The following is a 15,784-nucleotide window of genomic DNA, read 5'->3' as shown; positions in this document are numbered from 1 at the left end:
AAAAATGTGCAAATTTCTTGCGAAAAATCCACGAATCATGAATTTTGACACTGGCGACAATTCCGATGCACAATAAAGTTAATGGCATTGGTTTAATTGCTGGGAATTTATTTACCTGCTTTGAATCATTGAAATTTGCTGTGAATTTGCGTCTGCCAAATAAATTCACCCATAATAAGTAATAAACTAACTCAACATGCACTTCATTTTCTGCAATAATCAATGGCAAGTTGAAAGACAGTAAGCCATACAGTAAAATCTTTTTTGGGTCCCAAAACTTCATACAGATGTATATTTTTGCAAATATATCGAAATGCACTTGTGGCCCATAGCTGTTACAGGGTCATCTGCAGCATAAATAATAAAACAAATCCCTTTTATTAAAATTGCAATTAGTTAAAAGGTCAACTAAACAAGCGCCCTACCATCATGAAGCTTATGGATCCCATCTGTTAATAATAAAAGTATGTTTGAATTTCCCAAAAATAATATGCATAATTCAATTATCTTAGTAGAACAAGATTTTTTTAACCATGTGCCAAAAAAGCAGGTAAATACCTGAGCAAACTCTGTCCCAATGTTGACAATGGAGACAATGGACCCAATGACTAGTGATGGGCGAATAAATTCGCCTGGCATGAATTTGTGGTGAATTTCCGGGTTGCGCCGTCTGCATCAATTTCCGATTTTCACAATTTTTTTAATGAAAATGTCCGATTTTTCATGATTTTTTTTGTGAAAATCTTCAAATTTCATGATTTTTTTTAGTGAAACCCTTCAAATTTCACGATTTTTGAGTGAAAACTTCCAAATATCACGATTTTTTTGTGAAAACGACCGAATTTCACGATTTTTTCCATGAAATCTCCGATTTCGCCAATTTTTTTGCCAGGAGAAGTTCGCCCATCACTACCAATGACTGCTGAGGTGGCAGAAGTATAGGGGACTTTTAAATAACTTCAACTGAAAGGGACTGCAGTGGTGCCCAAAAGCTTAATATTAAGTATTTAAGTTATATTATGATGCTGATCCATTACAAAACGATCCCCCTATTTCTCTAAAATTTATGAATGCCATGAACATTATTAAAAGATCTGAATATAAAAAGTATGAATGGAGAAAAGTGCAGAAAAAATATGAATACTTCTAAAGCCTCTAACAATTTTTAGTTTTTCAGAAGATTAATAGCAAAAAATATCAGAAAACCTCTAAAGTCTGAATGGCTCAAAAAACGAAAGTCCAATAGGATCAGCACAGCTCCCATTCACTTCTATAGGACCTTGACTGCTTTTACTTGGAGAAGTTTTGTATCAGAGTTTTTCATGGTTTTTACACTTCATAAATCTCAGTAGAGTATAAGAGAAATTTTAAAAACTCAAATATTTAGAAAAAAAAATATGATTAGTAAATAAAAGAAATCTGAATGTTAGTAAATAGGTCTCTTGGTGTTTTCGGCACACTTACTGATAGACCTGTATAATGGATGACCTGAAAAGATTCCACTTGATACGAGTGGACTGAATATTCAGGAGAAGAGAAGACATAATTACCTTATTGTGGAGAGGAGGATATTATATTATTACAGGAATAGAAGGGCAGAGGAGTTCATCTTTATGTACAGCCAGAATTAAAGCCATGCACTAAAATAAATGAAAAAGAATGGAATTGGGGAGGGTGTGGAATCCTTCTTGGTAGAGAATTCACCTGGACTAAAGTTACAGAAAATGATTATTGGTGTATGCTGCAAACTGCCCACTATATGTGAGGAGAATGAAGTCCATCTGATATTAAAAATGGAACAAGCTTCATCATTGGGTTAAGTTGTTATCATGGTTGACCAGTATCCATCCAGACAAGAGTATTCGCTGATAATTTGATCTTTGTAATGCCCAACTTACTGGAGTCATTACCCTCCTTGCTACAGAAACACAAGGGAATCATTTATATGGCAATTTTCTCCTGTTGGCCTCAAAGCACTTTTCACAGCAAACAATGCAGCCATTATAGGTGCACAAAGTAAGCCGGGACACCAGGAGATTGAGTTTCTGGTCTAAGGAGTTGTAACAGGGAATCAAACCAGTGTCTCTAATATGAGATCCCACCTCAAGGCTGATCATTTAACCTCTAGGCCAATGACTATTTCTCCTAGAAAGCTCCCTTCAACTATACAATCAATATGAACAAATCAGAAGTGCTTCCAGCGTTTCTTCCCCCCTCACTTGAAGTTAATTGGGAGATAACTCAGATATCTGGAAGTCTACATTCCAACTGACCCTTTAGATATTTACACGTATAACTGCAAAACAATGCTGGCTTCCATTGGAATTGTTAATGTCCCTGCACCTCTTGCACACAAACTGGACTATAAATGATTTGAACTCAATGGGCAAATTTGCACCTGGGCTGTAACTAGGGTTGGCACCTGGCTGGTATTTCAGTAGCCTAACTAAAAAGGGGCTTGAATTTCAAATTTAACAACAATGTACTTGTTAATACATTTCTATACATTTTACCCTTGCCTGCCTACCTAATCCCTGATCCACCCCAAATATATATTCTCATTTTACCGCATGTCTGCTGTGATGTTTGCCCCATTACATCATCGATCTGCTGAATTCTATGTCATTACCCACCTCCAGCATCCCAGTGCCTCCTGACTGGTAAAAGGTGGAATCCCTAGCAGTAACCCATGGCAACCATTAAAGTTTTGTTTTCATGTTCTACCTGTAGTTGGCTAGAAAAATCTAATCACTAATTTGTTGATATATTTAATTCCCATGTGCTCCATTGAGCATGAGTAATTTACAGTATGTGTATATTAGAACAAAGATAATGCTATCTATAGATTTCATTGGGTTTAAAAATGTTACAAAGCGACGATTCCGTGAAATACAGTACAGGCGGTGTTATATGTATTTCTTAGTAATCTCTTAAATCAGGATCTTATTTCATGGAAAAGCTAGTAACATACAATGGAGAATCTTTGACACCTCATCAAAGACTATATTTCTGGACCTTAAGGTTCTATTGGGTTTATTCACAAAAGTGCATAATCTGTTTCATTCAAAACAACTGCAAAAAATAACAACAAAATAGACTTAAGACTTTGTGAGGTCATCACAATGGTTGCATTGGTTACCACCATTAGGTCATCACAATGGTTGCCATGGGTTACCATTGTGAGGTCATCATAATGGTTGCCATGGGTTACCATTGTGAGGTCATCACAATGGTTGCCATGGGTTACCATTGTGAGGTCATCACAATGGTTGCCATGGGTTACCATTGTGAGGTCATCACAATGTAATGACCTCACAATGGTTGCCATTGTGATGTCATCATATGACATTGTGATGTCATAATGGACCCTAAGCTTTCTGTACATGTAGCACAGGAAACAGGATCCAAGTTGTCATTTGATTTTCCAGCCAGCTGAGGTAAGCATCAGAGGCAGAGGGTGTGGTATATTAAAACTACTAAAACTTATATTAAGGATAGAAATATATAAATAAATAAGAGAGAGAGGTGTATATATAGTGAATAAAGTACCCCTTGTATAGTGAATAAAGTACCCCTTGTAAAATATAAGGATATTATAAGTTAGCGAGGCATTCAGGCCATGGAACTCTGAAGTGAGTTCTAATATCTTCATATTTTGCAACAGGGGATACTTTATTTATTACGAGTCATGACAGAAATAACATCACTAAGCTCTGATTACAACAATGACATCACTAAGCTCTGATTAAAACAATGAAATCAATTCAATGACCATATAAGGTCAAAGGCTGAGTGCTTCCATAGTGATGTCATAATGGACCCTAAGCTTTCTGTACATGTAGTACAGGAAACAGGATCCAAGTTGTCATTTGATTTTCCAGCCAACTGAGGTAAGCATCAGAGGCAGAGAGTGAGGTATATTAAAATTACTAACACTGATATTAAGCAAAGAAATATATAAATAAATACATAAGAGACACAGAGTTGTATATATAGTGAGTATATATAGTGAATAAAGTACCCCTTGTAAAATACAAGGAAATTATAAGTTCGCGAGGAGTTCAGGCCATGGAACTCTGAGGTGAGTTCTAATATCTTCATATTTTGCAACAGGGGATATTTATTTATCATAATACATCATTTCCTGTGAGTCATGCGACAGAAATTACATCACTAACCTCTGATTACAACAATGACATCACTAAGCACTGTTTATAAGGATATCATTTACAGGATATTTATGGCTCTTGTGTATTATTATATATGTATGTATTATAACATTTTTTTTTCTTCCTTACAGAAAATCAAATAACAAAATCAAATAACAAAATCAAATAACAAAATCAAATTACATCTACATTCTACAATGAACACTTTAACGAAAAGACTTTGGAAATGTATTTCTTATTGCTTTCCATTTCGTAAAAAGGTAAGATTTCAAATAATATAATTAAATGCAATATGTTGTTAAGTTATAAGAATCAGCTCACCAATAAAAAGTCTCAAAAGTTGTAAAATCTGCAGTAACAATTTATCAGAATTTCACAAATATTTTATTTACCTTTTATAGAAATGCTAATCTCAGTTATCTGCATAATATTAGCTAAATTATCATTTTAAGAATATTAAAATGATTCCTGTAAAAAAAAAAAAAAAAAGATTAAATGTGCATCTTAAACCCTCCAATCATCACAATCAAAGCAATTCTTAATGGCAAAATTAATTTGATACGTGTGATAAACCCACTATTGTTTATTTACCAACACAAGGAATTGTTGTGCCTGGGCCGTATCCAATAGACTTTTTGCTTCATTGTTGTACTTGTAGCTGGCAGAACAAATATAGTCACTGACTGGCTGCTATTTTTTGTGGCCACAGGTGCAGATTTCCCTAGTGTTAGTAAATAAGTCATATTGTTTATTCACGAATAATTAAAAATAAAAGTCCATATAAAATTTGGATTCAGGTATTTGTCAGTTGGCACCCACTCCATATTGGGCCACATATTGTGGAGAATGTAGGTACATGAACATACTTTAATATGCTACAGTTGATATGTATGTTCAGTGTATACCAATATGTAGCATTTCAGGTCTGTTAAGAAGAATCAGTGATACCTCTCCTTTGACTTGTGCTGCCAGATGTATACAGTACATGTTGGGTATATGCAAATCATGGGCTGTAAAGGGTCCTACAAATAGGTTTTTCTGGACTGGGGAGGTCTAGTCCTGCCTCTGACTGTTATTAATTCAATTTTTCTACACCTGGCTAGTGATGGGCGAATTTGCGCCGTTTCGCCGAAAAATTTGCGAAATTCGCGAAACGGTGAAAAATTCGCGAAACGACGCCGGCGTCTCGTTTTTGACGCCGGCGTCCGTTTTTTAGAAAAAAAAATTGCTGACGCCGCGAATTTGCGCCTGCCGAATAAATTCGCCCATCACTACACCTGGCCCATATTAATAGGGATAATTTGGCAAAGAGCTATGTTTAAATACCCAGTATTAGCATATTCTTTACTGTCAAATGAAGCGTTTAACTATAAACTGATAATATATATTTTCTTTCTTTAACAGAAACCTAATGACAATGCTGTTGAAGAAATTGAGGTAGGCAGGAGATATTTGTAGATTAAAACAGAACATTCTTTTATTCTTCAGACTGCCTTTCCTTTCATAGTACAGATTTACTTTAGCAACTTTCCTACATACTGACCTAATATATAATGGACGTTTAAGGTGCATGTGGAGTTTTTAACGTATCTTCAGTGCAGACCGAATCCCTTTTCCTCCTTTTTACCTCTTCTTGTTTAAAAATAAAAAAGTGTGTGTATATATATATTAAACTTCTACACTGCTGCTTTATGAAAAGGCACATGTAGTATTGCTGCCAAAAATACCTTATTTACATATATATATACATATACATATATATATATATATATATATATATATATATATATATATATATATATATATATATATATATATATATATATATAGGTACAGGATCTGTTATCTGGCAAACCGTTATCCGGAAAGTTCCAAATTATAGAGAGGCCATCTCCCTAAACTACATTTTATCCAAATAATTCCAAATTTTTAAAAAATGTTTCCTTTTCTTCTGCAATAATAAATTAGTTCCATGTACTTGATCCCAACTAAGAAGAAATACCAGCCTATTGGGTTCATTTAATGTTTACACAATTTTCTAGTAGACTAAAGGTATGAAGATCCAAATTACAGTAAGATCTGTTATCCAGAAAACTCAAGGTCCCGAGCATTGTGGATAACCAGTCCCATACCTGTATATACACAGTTATACAAGAGTGGACATTGGCTGCTCATGAATCTTTGGGTTTTCCTATAAAATTAGACATATTTCTACATTGCACCAGTGGGTTATGGGCCTAACGTGTCGAACTGTAGCATTTACTTTACACTTTTACCTTACTTTTGTGAATCTCTTATTCTTGCAATATTTTATCTTAACAGATCAAACAGGAATCACTAGAAAAACAACCTATTGAAGCTAATAGTGAAAGAGAAACGAGTTATGAAGTTAATAGTGAAAGAGAAACAACTATTGAAGCTAATAGTGAAAGAGAAACGAGTTATGAAGTTAATAGTGAAAGAGAAACAACTATTGAAGCTAATAGTGAAATAGAAACAAGTTATGAAGTTAATAGCGAAAGAGAAACAACTGTTGAAGCTAATAGTGAAATAGAAACGAGTAATGAAGTTAATAGCGAAAGAGAAACAACTGTTGAAGCTAAGAGGAAAAGAGAAACTACTACTAAAGCTCATAGGAAAAGAAAGGCGGCTAACAAATCTAAGAGTACAAGAAAAACTGCTAAGAAGCCTAATGGTAATTAGTTAAATGCTTAAATGCTATCTTCTGATTGGCTGAACACTTTCTACCTGTTACTAGAAATGAACTAGTTGGTACTTGTTACTACTCCATGTCCCATCTTTAACCTTATAGTCCAACACTTCTTTCATATTAGTGGCAGAACATGATTTAGATGAATAAATGTGTTCATCTTCTAATCTTCACCTTTATCAACTGTGAAAATTTGTTGTTATTTGTTAACACTTTCCTAAATAGATTTGCCCCTGTATATGTCCTAGTACATGATGTTCTATAAGATTATTTCAAAGAACTGTCTTGTGTTATCATGTGGCTTCATAAAATATGTTTATGGTTTTATTCTGAATTTCTCCAGTCCTGGGAATTTTGTAGTAAATTGCCATCTTCATTTTGTACTCTTTGTGGTTTGTTAAAATATTATCTCATTATTCATCACTCATGATAATATAATATATGTATGTTATATCTCTTTTGCACATGCAGTTTCACCTGAACGGGATAAATTGTACTGTGACGAATGTGTATCCAGACAGAAGAGATGCTTCGAAGACCAGGTTAAAACATCAATTGTGGTAAGACCAGCACCAGGAATTCTTTTAGCCTATGTTGTGAATATAAGTATATTAGGAGAAAAAAAACTAAAAATGACATTGCACAGAGAGTCCATCTCCTACAATGTAAATGATCTTAGTTTGGTGCCTGACTTCCCCAAGGCTATAATGACTTTACATAGAAAAGTTAAAGAACACTAGGAGTGAATAACAGATAAGCCACATTCTGCTCTTCATGTGTCCTGTTGTGAGAGCCATGATTGGCTGGAAGGAGGCACCTGGGTCTAACATAGACACAATCCACTAAAGTAACATAGAAATTCTGAATATACCTGTAATGGCCATTTTTACAAATGTAAAAACCAGTGTATTGCTGTGAGTAGATATGCTGATAGCCAACTCATAAGGAAATAGGTAGATGTGAAGAGCATTGTTACATTTATCCCTGATATCTGCCCAATATGCAACAAGTACACAGTTAGTATTGGTTGTATAACAAACTATTATGTTCTTCCACTACAGCTATTTCCAAACCCCAAGACTTATGAATTTGTTTCTTTTATATACCTTAAGGTCCCTTAATATCACACAGAAGAAACATGATCCCATGCAAGCAATTTATTCTGTATAAGCCACCTTTAAGAAATTACTGTATTTGGAATCTCTAATGCGTTTCTCTTTAAATATCCCACAGAAAAAGAAAGTTTTCTGGACTGACTTTAAAAGATCCAATGACTTCGAGAGAGGCCTATTAAGTAGAGGATGGGTGAAGAAAATTGCCCCCACCTTCAGTAAGTCTGCTTAAAAAAAACATCTCTTCAAGGATTTTAGAGATATTGAATTGTTAACGATAAAAATGAACCTAGTGCTCCCCACATGCTAGCATATAAATGTCTGCCCTGGGGTTTCATGAGCACAAAGTTGATGAAGTAGAAGTAGAGGATAAAACCTCATGGAATAGGCGACAATTGCATGAAAGTTGCATCCAACTTTATCTTCCAGTGACTTTCTGATCTGAAAATATTCCACGTAAACATATCCGTAGGCCAGAATTTATAAGGAATACTTTTTCTGTAGGCACCTGACACCAAAAAACATGGTTTTGTTATACAGTTGAGTACTCTAGTCTTAAGCCTTAATATTATAGAGATAATATTATATTCCCTAATGTGCCTGGGAAATATGGGCAGAATCTGCTACTAGTGGAACCTTTCTGAGCAATCTAATAAACTGTGATAATGATACTAATGCAATGTTTTTACTTGATAGATGCTGGTCCCAAGAAAACTGTATTTCGTGACCCAACATATGGACATAAGGTAAATTCATATTTATGTTTGTACAATACAAAGATCTATGTAAGAAATGTGTGGGTAATCTTAATCTAACCACTCATGGATATGGCCAATTTAATTGAGCATTAAGATAAATATTGTTAATGTTTAATATTATATGCTTTCTTTTATCACACCATTGTCATTGTTCAACCCAGAACAGTGTACAATGACTTGCCCTTTCCTATAGCTAAACATATTTCTTTCTATGAACATAAATATAAATCCACTACATTTACTATTCAGTTAAAGTGCATGATGTGACTGGTGGAGAGGAGCCAAGCAAGTTAGCAAGCTACAGTACTTAGTGCAACTTAATTACAGAGTATGGTAGCAGCATAACTAGCAGTTACTAGGCCAGTTGTTATTTCTTCTGTGGTAAAAGAAGTAATATAATGCTCCAGAAGTTTACTAATCATTTGAGTGTACTTGCCTTCCATGAATAAACTTTGTATTTATTTTTCTTTTTTAGATTATAAGTCGTTATGACATACAACCCAACCTCATCCTGACACGCCAAAGAATTGAACTCCATCTTCTGAAAGAGGATCAGATAACCAATCACTTTTGCAGAGTGCACGCCACAAGCAAGGTGAGCCAACTGCAGTGACTTACAATGACCCATAGCAACCAATTAGATCTTTCATTTCTATCTCGCAGTAGACTGATCAAAATGAATTGCTTATTAAATACTATTTGTGAATATATTCACATTCTCAGTGAAATTTGCCGTTTTATTATAATAGCACAACAAAAAATAAAAAGCAACTTGTTTTAGATGATTTGATCCATGTCTGAACTGGAGGCCCCAGTATTTAACCAGTGTAAAGACCCAAATAGCTCCACATTGGCCCATTAATAAATACTGGTGCATTGCATTTTGATATTTGCCCGTTTACAGTCTGCCTGTGCAGGACTGCTTCTTTCATCTGAATCATATGGCTTCCAGTTAACATGATTGGAACCCATTATTTCCAAGTCAAAGACGGTTTCCAGTAAATGGAAGTGGAAATTATTTTACATAGGGTTTCCAAGAGAAAACAAGGCTATGATATGATGCCTCTTGTCACTGGTCATACTCACAATGTAACTTCTTCGGACACAGGTGACCTGGTGGGAATATAGAAGCCAGAAATGTGGCCAATCAGTGGCTCTCTAGATGTTGTTGCATTCTAATTCCTAGAATTTTTTGTATATTTATTTGCTATAATCTTTTTTGACTTTTTATATTTATAAAATGCATAACTAAATATGTTCTTTGTATTCTAGAGTGGTCTGTGCAAAGTATTAAGGCAATGGTGTTTGTCGTGTGATGCGAATCCACACACTTTCTTCCCTCGTTGCTACATGTTTAGTAAGATAAATGAAAAACAAGCATTCATTGGTAAGTGTGCATAAAATACTGTATCATGGCATTATGTCTTGGGTATAGTATCTTAAATCTGGGCTTTATATCCTTCAAAACCAAAGTATTATTTAACTTAGTGATCTACAACCAGTGGCTTATGAGCAACCAGTTGCTCACCAACTCTTTGGATGTTTCTCTCGTTGGCCTAGAAACAGGCACTTATTTTTAAATTCCAGGCTTGGAGGCAAATTTAAATTGCATATAAACTAGGTGTACTGCCATGTAGAGGATCCTGTATGTTGTCAGGCCACGTAGGGGCTACTAAATCACATCACTTATTTGGCACCTCCAGGGACTTTTATCATTTTTGCATTGCTCCAAAACTCTTGTTTTATGTGAATGTGGTTCATGGGTAAAAAATGGATGGGGCCCCTTGTTTAACACTAAGGTTATTTTATATATTGCATTTTTTTCATGGAATAGTTATTTTGGTTTAGCTTTTACACAAATGTATTTATATAACATTTGAAAAGGCAACAGAGCACACATTCCAATATAGAACACTGACCAGGCCATGACTAGTCCCTCCCCTCTCCTTGATGTCTCTCACTTATCACCTAGTCATTAGAATGTTTAAGAGGGATTCTGAAATCACTGGTTCTATATAGCTGTCCATATGAAATAATGTTCCACCCTAAATAAAATGTGCTCTAATGTAACAGCTATTAGAAGTTCCCATAAGTATATTATAGTGCATATTAACGACAACTCTCTGTATCTCTTATAAATTGTGCCTATATACATTAATATGTAAAGGAAAATAAATCCATAGTATCACCTGCTTAGAAATATAATTCAAAGTTCCATCTTTCTTTAGAAACTAAATATTTGCCCTGTTTGTTCTCACAGTTATTGTTAGTGTCATCTTTTGGTTAAATAGAGTATTCTAACAAAAAATGTACCTTTATTTAGATGACTTTACCATGACTGCGGCTTGTGGTATCCTAAAATGGGTTTTGAGAACCAATGGGAAGTCTTTGCAAGATGAAGTTATTCCCAGCCGGAAAGAAAAGGAAGAAAAAACGGCTATTTGCATGTCAGGTAAGGGAAAAGCAGCGGCACCTGGTATAGCTACAGCTACTCTGATAACAGAAAATGAGTTACTTGTAGTATTTAAACAAGACCCCTTCTTTGCAGTGACTATAATTGGACAGTAACACCTTGTTCATTTTTACACTGTAAGATTAGACTTGAAATGGAGTCACTGGCATCTCATGGTTTTCCAACCAACTATATTTGTTTATTGTTCTCACTTCTTATTAATCTCCTCCTGTTATGTTCTTTTCTGTAGATGCTAAAATAAACAATCATGGCCCTGCAAGAATTGTTCCAGAAGATATTATAGTAACAGCCCTTGTGGCTTGCCAGTTTCATCTGTACGACTTGACACATGAGGATGAAGACGACATAATATGTGCCGGGATAGTTGATAGAAAACATTTCATAAGTGACTACTATCAGGTTATGCAGTAAGTAATGTCAGATGAAACCATTCATAACAATTTAGATTTAGAAAGAAATTGTCCTGATTATAGGAAAACAATGACAGTGAACACTCTATGGGGTGATTTATGAATGTTCATAGAATGTTTGTTTCTTCGAATCATAGTTTTTGCGCAAATTCATGAATTTTTCTTATAGTTACTTAATCCATGATTTTTTAGTTATTTAGCAAGTGTAAAAACCATAAAATCTACGAATACAAGGGCCTAAAACAAATCACATAGAACAGATATTTATCGTAAATAATAAACTTATTGGTATACATTATAATATTCTCCATAAACATTGTATTGCAATAGTGTGATGTGTATTATGTATAACTGTCTCTCATCCCTGCCCTTGTATTGTTACAGTCATGGTGCGCACATACAGAATTCAGACAAGTATGTTGATTACTGCCACCAATTGTTATGTAAGCTGAGAAGAGTGAACCCACAGCTAGATATAGATGGAGAAAAAAACATCTGGATTTCAAAACCAAGAAATTTATCTAGAGGAAGAGGTAAGAGAATCTGTGAAATGGGTACTCAATTGTTGTTTAGGGGGAAACAAAAGTTCAGGTTACTGGTGGGTGCCCCCACAGGACATTAAATGACTCACATACAGTAACTAATGCAGAAAATCATGCAAGGGCTTATATAGTAATAGCTATTTCTATATGATCCATAGAAGGGTGAGGAACCTCACCGCCAGTGAGGTTTTGGGAGGATCCATGAGGGTTTTCATCTCATCTCATACATTTTGGCACATAATAAATTCCCATTCTTCATGGCCAATTCACAGTTATGATTATGGTTATTTCTGTGCAATAATGCAGAATATGTATAAATGAATTCCTAATTAGATGTGTGAGATGTAGGACCAATATGGTTTCAAAGGAGCAACCTTAGTTATTGGTCCAACGCATGCTGATTTTGTTGCTTCAGGTGTTACAGAATGGTTTACTACAATATTGATTTAAACAGAGATTGATTCATGTTTTACATGTTATTACAGGGATACGTTGCAGAAATGATCTGAAAGACATATGTTCCTTGGGAAGGGAATGGGTGGTTGAAAAGTACATAGAGAGGCCACTTCTTGTATATGGAACCAAATTTGATCTCCGTCAGCATTTCCTCATAACGGACTGGTACCCCTTAACTATCTGGTTCTATAAGCACAGTTTCCTCCGTTTCTCATCTCAGCCCTTCACGCTGGAGAGTTTAGATACGTAAGTAGAGGGTGCAAAATCTTGCATTCTATTTATTTGTTATACAGTAATGACGTGATGTTGATATGACTTCACTGCTTTGTACTCTCAGAGGCTCATGTACAAACAGAAATAAGACTACTCTCTGCCTTATTTTAGCATGTTACAAACTGGTATAAATATCATAAGACCTTTTTTAATTGAACAAGTAAGAATTACATTATAAAACACCTTGGACAATTGTGCCATTGTTGCTTGTAACTTAAAGGTAATTTATAGGTTTAATCCACGGTGTATACGATAATGTTTGGGATAAATCACTTTATGGCATGAAATGTATTTGCTTGTTTCCTTTACATCTGTGAAGTGGATGAATATGCTAAAGGCCCTGTTCTTCTAACCTCTGATTCTGTAACAGTTGCATTGGTTACAGGGCTCTGTAATTTTGCTCTAACTATGGTAGTCAGCTTGCTAAATCTAATGAATGGCTAAGGCAAGATTAGAATATTTAGTGACTCACTGGATACCGACACTGGATTACTAGTGATGGATCAGGCACATAAACCTGACAATTGTATTGTTTTATCCTTCCAGCGCCACCCATGTATGTAATTACGCCATACAGAAAAAATTAAAGAATGCACCAAATCGTCACCCCAACCTGCCTGAAGAAAACATGTGGCACAGTGACGAATTCAAAGAGTATCTTTGTACAATCGGAAAAGAGCAAGTCTGGGATTCAATCATTATACCAGGGATGAAGAAAGCCCTCATTCATACAATGAAGGCCACTCGGGAAAATGTGAAGTACAGGAAAAACAGTTTTGACCTTTTTGGTTCAGATTTTCTGTTTGGAGAAAACTTCCAGCCCTGGCTACTTGAGATACAATACAAACCTGGCATAACCAAAGACACGTCAGTAATGTGGAAAATTGTTCCACCAATGGTAGAGGACATGCTACGTGTGGTGATTGATTACAAGGATGACCCTAACTGTAATGTGGGAGGATTTGAACTTATATATAAACAGGTAAGTGCAAGTCAAGGGACAGAAACTTTGATACTGATGAATGTCTAAAGAATAATATAACCTCAGGCATATAATCTGAGTACATAATGTTTTTGGGCTGTGTTTATTTATATAAGTATGCCATGGGTGGGTACTTGCTACTTCAGGCTCTCTTCCCCCATGGGAATGTCTTGCAGATTGGACAAAATTGGTGTCCAACCCCCTGATAAGTTTAACACGGGCCCCAAGGGGATGAGGGGGTTGCAATTGCACCCAGGCAAGTAGTTATGCCACCAGCACTCGCCTCAGCCTTGGAAATGGCTATTAGTTGCAACGCTCAACCCAAATCTAAGCAGTTCCTCTTAACTTAGAACAAGGTTACAGACATTTGTAAGCCAATACGTTTTAATAGTATCCAGAACAGTAAAATATTCAACTACCTTATAATTATAGGAAGGTATTACGTGAGAACATACAAATTAAGATTGTAGGCAATATAACACAGATTTAACACTAGGACACCGGGTATAACTTTTGGTATTACATCTGAGTATAGGAGACATCATTTTGAATACATAATGAAAATGATTCATTTAAGCCTAATGGACTATATATATATATATTTTAGTGCTAAAAGCTTTCTGTTTTTTCAGTTTTAGGCAAATTATACTGGAAATGTGTCACGGTCAGCACCCAACACCAGAACAGATGCCAGGCACCCTGGTCTCGGCTCGTACTTCACCAGTTAAGTGACCGCCTTTGGCCTCGGGAGGAGCCCTCAGCTTACTCAGATGCCACCTGGACTTAACGAGAGGTGCAAGGCGTAAGTTCTGGCTGGCAATGGGGCACGACTGTTTACAAGGATGCTGGAAGATAGGAAGCCACCAGGAACAGGTAGGCCGGGCCAGCACAAGCAGTAGGAATCGTCAGGCAGGCAAGGGTCGAAACCAGGTTATCAATCGGAAGGATTCAGCATGAGAGTAGTAGAGACTCAGGCAAAGGTCAGGATTGGAGAGATCAGCGTAGTAAGCAAGCAGGTATGGGTCAAACACGAAGGATCAATCAGGATTCACAACAATAAGCTCCCAGTAACAACAAGCTCATTGAACCTACAACGGGCAATGAGCTAATACTAAAAATCCCCTTTTATACATTTGAATTTCCGCGCCAATGCACGATGGCGCAATCACGTCAGCGCGCCTGCGCCTTTATGAATTGCCCTAGAGGACCGGAACCAGCATGGAGCAGGGAGCAACGCGGTATGGACCCCGCTGCCGCTAGACCACCAGGATTAGTGCCTTACGAAATGGGATTCTCAGTAAAGAAAAAACATTTAGAGATCTGAAGATAACAACCATCTCTGATCCATAACAGGTGGCTAGTGGGATGAGTCTTGGAGGAAGGAATAGTCCAACCAACCATTTCCTTTTGATGCCTATTTTTTTCTTTGTTATACCTTTTTTAAAATAAAAATTATTTCCTTAATCACTTTTTTGTCTTCCTTATGAATAATATAAATACTTTTTAACGTTGGTATCAGTTGACACCCATAGCTCTACACCCACAAAGACCACCTATTAAAAAAAAATAGAAATATATATATATAGGTACAATAGGTACAATAATTCCATCAAAAGCACATTTAGTTTGATGCAGAGAGTAATGTTCCAAAGAGTATGCCATTTATTTTGTGGTATTTGATTTATTGATCATGTAATTTATGTAACTATTTTTTGGTTGAACGTGTCACCATTTTCCATCTTTCCCCGCTGTTAACTCCAGGCCGGGTGGTGGGTCAATGATATCATGGAGGGCAGGTTGGTGACATTGCGAGGATGGACCTGTGATGTCAGTGGACACTCCTCATGTTAGGATTAATGCTGGATGCAGTTTGCAAAGTGCAAATAAAATGGCAGTAAG

General features: G+C 35.9%; 1 protein-coding gene across 4 annotated transcripts in view; it reads left to right on the top strand.

Annotated features, from left to right (window-relative positions):
• Positions 1–15,349, top strand: part of LOC121401595 (tubulin monoglycylase TTLL3-like) — a 31,209-nt gene extending 15,860 nt beyond the window's left edge. The window contains exons 2-16 of one of the 4 annotated variants that reach the window (XM_041587057.1): positions 4,301–4,429; positions 5,574–5,606; positions 6,492–6,864; positions 7,351–7,439; positions 8,113–8,209; positions 8,688–8,737; positions 9,225–9,344; positions 10,022–10,136; positions 11,073–11,201; positions 11,452–11,629; positions 12,017–12,165; positions 12,660–12,876; positions 13,450–13,885; positions 14,524–14,539; positions 15,171–15,349. In XM_041587057.1, coding sequence (XP_041442991.1) covers positions 4,367–4,429; positions 5,574–5,606; positions 6,492–6,864; positions 7,351–7,439; positions 8,113–8,209; positions 8,688–8,737; positions 9,225–9,344; positions 10,022–10,136; positions 11,073–11,201; positions 11,452–11,629; positions 12,017–12,165; positions 12,660–12,876; positions 13,450–13,885; positions 14,524–14,539; positions 15,171–15,235 — 2,130 coding nt within the window. In that variant the 5' untranslated portion in view covers positions 4,301–4,366 and the 3' untranslated portion in view covers positions 15,236–15,349. Of the gene's footprint in view, positions 1–4,300; positions 4,430–5,573; positions 5,607–6,491; positions 6,865–7,350; positions 7,440–8,112; positions 8,210–8,687; positions 8,738–9,224; positions 9,345–10,021; positions 10,137–11,072; positions 11,202–11,451; positions 11,630–12,016; positions 12,166–12,659; positions 12,877–13,449; positions 13,886–14,517 lie in introns of all 4 variants that reach the window. The other 3 variants (XM_041587056.1, XM_041587059.1, XM_041587058.1) reach the window with 3 other exon arrangements.
• Positions 15,350–15,784: the final 435 nt, after the last annotated feature.

The sequence above is a fragment of the Xenopus laevis genome, chromosome 3L (assembly GCF_017654675.1).
Source record: "Xenopus laevis strain J_2021 chromosome 3L, Xenopus_laevis_v10.1, whole genome shotgun sequence".
In the NCBI taxonomy this organism is placed as follows: Eukaryota; Metazoa; Chordata; class Amphibia; order Anura; family Pipidae; genus Xenopus; species Xenopus laevis.
Note: the sequence above shows the minus strand (reverse complement) of the source record. Positions and strands in the feature narration are given on the sequence as shown.